This window comes from Scleropages formosus, chromosome 4, assembly GCF_900964775.1.
Source record: "Scleropages formosus chromosome 4, fSclFor1.1, whole genome shotgun sequence".
In the NCBI taxonomy this organism is placed as follows: Eukaryota; Metazoa; Chordata; class Actinopteri; order Osteoglossiformes; family Osteoglossidae; genus Scleropages; species Scleropages formosus.
This window is the reverse complement of record NC_041809.1, coordinates 36192567-36199861: the sequence shown is the minus strand read 5'-3', so window position 1 is coordinate 36199861 and position 7295 is coordinate 36192567. Positions and strand designations below refer to the sequence as shown.

General features: G+C 41.5%; 1 protein-coding gene across 1 annotated transcript; it reads left to right on the top strand.

Moving 5' to 3' along the window:
- The first annotated feature begins 3985 nt into the window (after positions 1-3985).
- epdl2 (ependymin-like 2) lies at positions 3986-7295 on the top strand. The gene is made up of 6 exons (XM_018751844.2): positions 3986-4257; positions 4455-4489; positions 5471-5605; positions 6420-6606; positions 6774-6861; positions 6979-7295. The coding sequence occupies exons 1-6, from the start codon at positions 4179-4181 to the stop codon at positions 7094-7096; spliced, it is 642 nt and encodes a 213-aa protein (XP_018607360.1). The 5' UTR covers positions 3986-4178; the 3' UTR covers positions 7097-7295.

The window sequence follows — 7295 nt, the reverse complement described above, 5'->3', positions numbered from 1 at the left end:
TTAAAATAAATGTCAACATTTTTAAAAATTACAAGAATAAAAGAATGACAAAACACAACAACCATATGGAAAAACAATGGGGGGGGGGGGAGAACAGGGGATTGAAAAAGAGAGACACCAAATGTGCTGTATTTAAGCTATTTTGAACATGTGGGTCTCAAGCCTGGATTTAAAGTACTCCAGAGTCTTTCTGACACTGTGGGAATGGTTTCGACTGAAATTTTCCTCTGCATTTGAAACAAAAGGCAGGAATTGCATACATTTGGGTGAACCATTTCTGATGCACGTATAATATATTTTTCCATTTAAATTAAAGGTAACTAAAAGCTTGTTTTGCTAGAATTGACCATACATATACTGTACATTCCTGGCAACAATTGTGCTATTTATGCTAGGGAAGCTTATAGTGGAGGGCAGAGATTGTGCTCTAAAATGCTTAAAAATTAAACTAAATGCTATTATCAGTCCATTTGGGTGGAAAAACATGGGAGTGGAGTAAAAGGCAGTTTAGAAGACCACCAGAGAGTGACACCCACTTCCACAGAGGGCTTTCGGGGGGAGAAGGAGCATCAACAAATGTGAGCTCATAGAGCAGCTGCTCACACCCAGATTGACCAAGAAGAGCAAACTCTCTTTCCCAATGCTAAATGCACCTCTCGGTTGCCCTGTCCTCCAGCATTGTAAAAGTATCCCAGCATCACCTACTGCACCTCCCAAATGGAGGCAACAGCCCGGTGGGTTAGATATGTCTATTTACATCATGTGTGTTGGGCTTCAGTCGTTCCCCAGTGACTATAATTTTTCTTGAAATACACAAACTTTCAATAAAGATCTGAGCGGGACTGAGCCTGGGGACTGTACATGACAAGAGGAAGGAGAACGAGGACACTTCTCTTACACTTTCTTTATTGCAATGCTCGACGGCATTATAAACAAAAGTGATTTTGTAAAGGATTTTTGCTTTAAGGAAAGTTTGGGGCAAAGCAGATCCAACCAAAGAGCGGTGAGCATGAATCACTGAAAAGCTTTACTTTTGACATGGACCTTGCAGTGAACTTTCACCAAAAAATATGGGTGTTTTCAGCGTTATTCTATGATGGTTACATCACATTTACATTTACATGTACATGTATTCATTTATCAGATGCTTTTCTCCAGAGTGATGTACATCTCATAGAAAATACAGTGTGTTCATTACTTTAGTAGAAAGACACACTTAGATGCAGACGTGTGATTCTTAAGTGCAGTTTGTTTCTTTCCACCATATGAAAGAATGTTCATCACACGAGCAGCTGCATAAAACTGTATCCAAATATCCACAATTCCTGATCACCTTCCTAGTAATATTTTTTTTTAAGTTACATATAAACATTTACATTACATTACAGGAGTAGCTGCATGAAGGATGGATCCGGGAATGATCTTAAAGTTATAGAGCATGGACATTTACACCTTACATGAACTTGAGAGATGGTGGGTGAAGTGAGTCTGGAAGAGGTGATTTTTAAGACCCTTTTAAAATGTAGAGAGAGATTCAGCAGTTCTGAGTGAGAGGTCGTTCCACCACAACAGAGCCAGAACCGAGATTAGTCAGTGTAACTTTAAACTGAATCACTGTGACACTATTGAAAGTGTCAAAGTTCTTGCTCTTGGTTTCTTGTCCAGCTATACTGTATAAGGTGCATTATCCATCTCTAACTTTAGCCACAGTAATACCTCAGGTGTGAAATGACACAAATCAAAAAATTAAATATAATGAAAGTTACAGCTGTGAAATCTCGTGAACCTGAAGAAATAAATGTGCCCTGAACTGAAAACTGCTCGGTGATGATAGTTTTAGTAAACAGATGTTTTCTTTCTTCATTTCAATGGAAATGATTTTGACCAAAGAGAAATGCTATTTAAAACTGTTTGTTTATAATATACAAAAATGCATAAATTTGTGGTATAATATTGCCAGGTTATGGATCCAAAGTCAACAATATACAACGAAACCTAACGTCTTCCAGACTGGAGTAAATTGAAATAAGTTGTAACTTATGCTGAAATTGTTCAGGGACTTTTTGATTGCAGCAATTCAGCTAAACTGCGGGACTCTTGAACTTTACAGAAATACAGTTAATGGTACACTCTCTGCGATTTGCAAAGTTCCCACCATTACTATTAGTTTTACACTGATTTTTATCTGCAGCCACTTTATGTTTCCTCTGGATGTTTTCGAAGCAAAGGTCACGCCCGGTAGCGCTGACTTTGACTCCTTTGTGTCTGCAGCTCGCAAGGGTCATGAACCTGAGATGCCGTATCTTAACTTTCTGAGCCTGCGTCTCCAAGCGGAGCTGTGAGAGAGAGTGAGAACAGGGTGAATGACTCAGCAGTTCACACCGCTGTCAGGAGCTTCTCCCACCACGAGGGGGCAGCAGCAAAGACTCGTCCACAGAGCATCACTGAACCCTCACAGCTTCCCTGGGTGTCGACTAAGGGACCCCACGAGACTCTCAGTCGTCGCAAAGGTTACGAGAAACATTTGCATCGGTCTCGTGGAAAAGCCCTTTTGGGGGCAACATGTTGCAGAAAATCAAATAAGTAAATTAGCAAATCAGTCTCGGGGCGACCGAGCTTCAGCAGATGACTCTACTAATAACATGTCCCAGTGGTTGAACATCTGGACCAAGAGCCGTGAACAAGATTTGCAAAAGGCAACTTTAGTCTCATCACATTCAGCTTTAAACGCCGCTGCTAGTCCAAAGATACATTTTACCGGAAACGGACGGTGGTCCGAGAACAGAGCCTTGAGGGACCCCGTTTAGCAGGTGGTAGTGAGTGTTCAGGTGGGGTTTCCATATCCCCTCATACAAAAAGCTAAAGCGATGACCAGGAATCGTCATTGTTAAACTTAGTCTTTGCTAAATGTTTACTGCCATTTAACCATAAAAAGAGCGAGGCCAATTTCTTAGAGCACAAAATGCTGTAATTGTGTGACTAGCAATAAAGTAATAGAGTATTTTTACTGTGCCAAACGGTGTTACACGAGCAAAGGTTCTCTGTAGGAAATTAAATCAGAACCCGTCAGTTTCAGGGTCTCCTACTGACATCCTTCCTCATGTTCATGTTCATTATTTCCCTCTGCATGTCACTGCTAAGGAGAACAAGAGCGCCGTCTCAAGGCAGACAATTACATGTATTTTTTTCTTTTAATTATTGCCATTTAGCTGCAGAGAAAGGATTTGGAGGATTAAACTGGGCAAAGGTAGATGTGTCTTTTATAGTTGCGGTGTACAAATAATCCACACATTTCACTGGTTTTGCACCTGTTAAAACTGTATTTACCTTCTTAGGGAGGGTTACTGAAGGAATCTTACCCTGGGACCAGTTGTGCCCTGGTGTAAACTTTTACCTCTACTGCTGTTTTCACCCAGCAACAATGTATGACAATACACTTGACCTTCAGAGAGAAACAAATGTTAACACACACACACACACACACACACACACACACACACTCCACTGGCTGATCCTTTTAAGTGCCCGCACAGCCTGGACTTGGTTTCAAAACAGCAGCAGCGTAAACACACACATTTTGAGACAAGCTGGAATATAACAATAATATAAAAATGCAGCAACTGTTATTCTACCTTATGAAATCATCATCTTCCATTTTATTATATGAATCCTAGGTGGTATTCAGCTTCTTCAAATACCCAAAGATGAGCCCAGAAGTAATGTTTTAATTGTTATACACATTGCTGCCAGTACTTTTTAATTTACCCTCATGAATTCCATCTTTTAAGCCTCCAAAAATATAACCATTAGCATTACATGTGGCTGAGCTCATCGCTGTATTTGATGCAGAATTACCAGCTCGAGAGGCATTTATAAAACAGGCCAGAGGAGAGGAAGTGGTTCTTATCTGCACTGTACCTTTAACCTGCAGAACAATAAACACTCACATGACTCTCAGGTGGATGAAGGGAAAACACGGACTTTGGAGCTGAATGTGGATCAGAGAGACATTTATATAAGGAGGCGTCTGCGCGAGAGCTCTGAACTCGTGTTCTTAGGGGGAAACCAGCCGCAACAGCCGCACCACCACCACCACCACCACCACCACCACCAGCATCAGCATCAGCATCAGCATCAGCACCACCATCAGCACCACCATCAGCACCAGCATCAGCACCATGCAGAGCCTCGTTGCCATTTCCCTCACCTTGATCCTGGCTGCAGCGTTTACCGGAGCCCAGAAACCTCATCCATGCAGTAAGAGCAGGAGGGAGAGCACCTGAACATGATCTTTTACACCACGACAGTGTTTTCTGCACTTTCACGATGTGTACAGTCCGTGTGAGCTCTTACTGTGGGCTGGTCAGTATTAGCCATGTTGTTACTATGTTTTCACACCTTGCAGACCAGTGTTGCTGTTTTTGCACTAAAATGGATTTTTCACCAACTTTCAGAATCACCCCCTCTAATGGTTGGGAGGCTGAGCGCGGTAAGTGTTGTCTCTTCTTACCTCGGTGTGACACACACACAGAAAATGTACACAGTGGCAGTAATGTTTGTTTGCTTGTTTGTATTTTTAAATGTTTTTTACATCAGAGGGTCAGAACAGCATATGGATAGACAGAACGCCGAGAAAAAGTAAATATGTCCACATGCATAGAACGAGGCCTCAGGGTCCAAAGGTTACAATTTATCACAGGTATGATCATGTAGCACTTTCTAATAGCTTCCAGGGGTGTGTCCAGATATTCCAGAAGTTACTGGAGTTTTTCATGCAAATCAAATGTCAGTTTTTCAAGTGGGGGAAATTTAAACACTGCAGTTATCCACAATGTGACATATGTTTACAAGTGGATGTTTACATGTTTATTCTTTTTTTTTTTAAATTTGACATCATGGTCATCGGATGTCATCTGGGGGAGAACATAGTAATATTATCTATTTATTTGCTTAGCAAACTCTTTCATTCAAAGGGTCCCAATGAGTATTTTTGGAAGTGAATCACGTTCCCGATTTCCACTGACATGTATTCATTTATCAGATGCTTTTCTCCAGACCGACGTACATCTCATGGAAAATACAATGTGTTCATTACATTAGCAGGAGGAGACAATCAGATGCAGACGTGTGATTCTTAAGTGCAGTTTGTTTCATTCTTTCCACCATATGAATCAAATAAGAGGATTTTCTGGAATATGGGATATGATATGACCTTTCTGGGATATGAACCTTCAGCATTTACATTTATCTTTTCTCCAAAACAAGGTATGATGTTCATCTACCTACAGTTACTTACTCATTTTTAATAGCTGAGTACATTGCTCAAGGGTCCTACACCCAGAGGTGAGATTCAAACCCATGACCTTTGGGTCTAAAGGCAACAGCTCCAACCACTACCAGCTGTCCACATTTGCGTTCAGCCTCTGCTCATCCTCTACTATCTTCCCTTGTTCCGTTCCCCGGCCCACAGCTGAACCCCAAAGGCCACGTTGCAGCTTACGAGAGGTTCAGCTACGATGCTCTGGAGAGGCGGATCCGCGTCAGGGCCTTGGTGTTCGTTGACAACAGCACCATGTACGAGGAAGCGCTTCTGCTCTTCAGAGAGGTACGATGCACAGAGTCTGAAACTTTCCATCCTTTGAGGAGTCACTAAAATGACCTCGCTTGTGTTTTTGTATTTACTTTTATTCATTTGGCTCATGCTTTTCTCCAAACTGACTCACAATATTAAGATACCTACAATTATTCACCCATTTATACATCTGGGTAATTTATTCATTTTTTTTTAATGGAGCAATTTATACACAGGTGAATGATAAATAGACCCCTCAACTGTAAGAAAATTATACAAAATTTCCAGTACAGCTAGGAGTTGAACCTGTAATCTTTGTGCTGAAAAGCAGTAGGTCAAACCATTACACTACCAGCTGATCCAGCTGAATTCTTGATTTATTTCATTGCATATCCCAATATATATTTGGGATGTGGGCAGCCCTGTGGCACACCAAGTAGTGCTGCTGTCTCACAGCACCTGGGTGATGTGGGAGGACATGGGTTTGATCCCCACTCAATCTGCATGGAGTTTGCATGTCCCTCCTGTGTCTGTGTGGGTTTCCTCCCACAGTCCCAAGCCATGCTGTTCAAGTTTACCCACAGTGCGTGTGCGCGTGTGCGAGCGTGTGTGTGTGTGCGCGCGCAACACGATAGAGTTCATTGCAAGTCTCTTTGGAGAAAAGTGTCTGACAAACAAGTAAATGTAAATATATACATTTGCTCGATGTCAAAACTAAGATACTTTGTAATGTGTTTGACATCAGTGACACGTTCTATTCCTTTAGATGAATAGATGTTATATGTATCATACGCACACAAGGAAATGATGTAGCGTTACAATCATTTGTTTCCTCTCTCTCTCTCAGGGTGTCCTTTACGAAATATTCCATCAGAACCAAACCTGCAAGAGGTCCGAACTGAAGGAGCCCTTCCAGCCCATTGAAGTCCCTCATGACGCCCAGCTCCTGGGACAGCTGATACTGGGAAGTTCTTCTGCCCCTGGATCGGGGCTCCTGGTGAACTCCTGGGAGAAATCGGTGCCGGAGATAAAAAGTGAGAATTTTAGAGGAGGCACAAGAAGAACGCTGGGAAAAAAATTTATCTTTTCTTGCGCTTAAGGGTAGCAGGTTGACCGTCTTGATCGCGAGCACCAGTTTGTGCAAATCTTGAGATCAGATCATTTCTCTGCTAAATTTGTCTGTTTTTTTCCCCCTTTTCAGCAAAATTCTTCATGACGTTCACAGAATTTGCTTGTATTCCTGTAAGCATCGCGTCCCACACAGAAAACACTGGATGGACTATGACCAGGTTTGTTCGAGTGTATGTGTGTGTGTGTGAGGGACAGAGAGAGTAATTGCTGTGCGTTTCTGTTAATGGGGTGGAGTGACTGACAGATTTTTTTTTTACTCTTTTGTGACCCCCCAGCTTCTATGACCTGGTGATCGGGATTGAAGATCCAGACGAGTTCATTCCACCTCCTTTCTGTGAGAAGGCAGAAGTGAACCACAAATCAGCAAAGAGTTTATTTAACTTCTTGGGATGAAAATAAAAAAGTTAAATGTCCTACTTATGTTACTCCTAAAAAAAAAATCACTGCCCTTTAGCCATCGATCTCTTTGAGTCCTAAACCAAATGAGATTATTAGTTTATTCTCAGTGGACATAAATATGTTAAATGCTGATTCTTCTCATTTTTTTGAATATATTCTTTAAAAGGCTTGTGAAATAAAAATTATGTCTCTC

Excerpts from the sequence above, each read along its gene's own strand:
- epdl2 (XM_018751844.2), top strand. The coding sequence starts at position 4,179 with ATGCAGAGCCTCGTTGCCATTTCCCTCACCTTGATCCTGGCTGCAGCG. Across the intron at positions 4,258-4,454 it reads CCAGAAACCTCATCCATGCA|AATCACCCCCTCTAATGGTT; the intron begins GTAAGAGCAGGA and ends ACCAACTTTCAG. Across the intron at positions 5,606-6,419 it reads CGCTTCTGCTCTTCAGAGAG|GGTGTCCTTTACGAAATATT; the intron begins GTACGATGCACA and ends TCTCTCTCTCAG.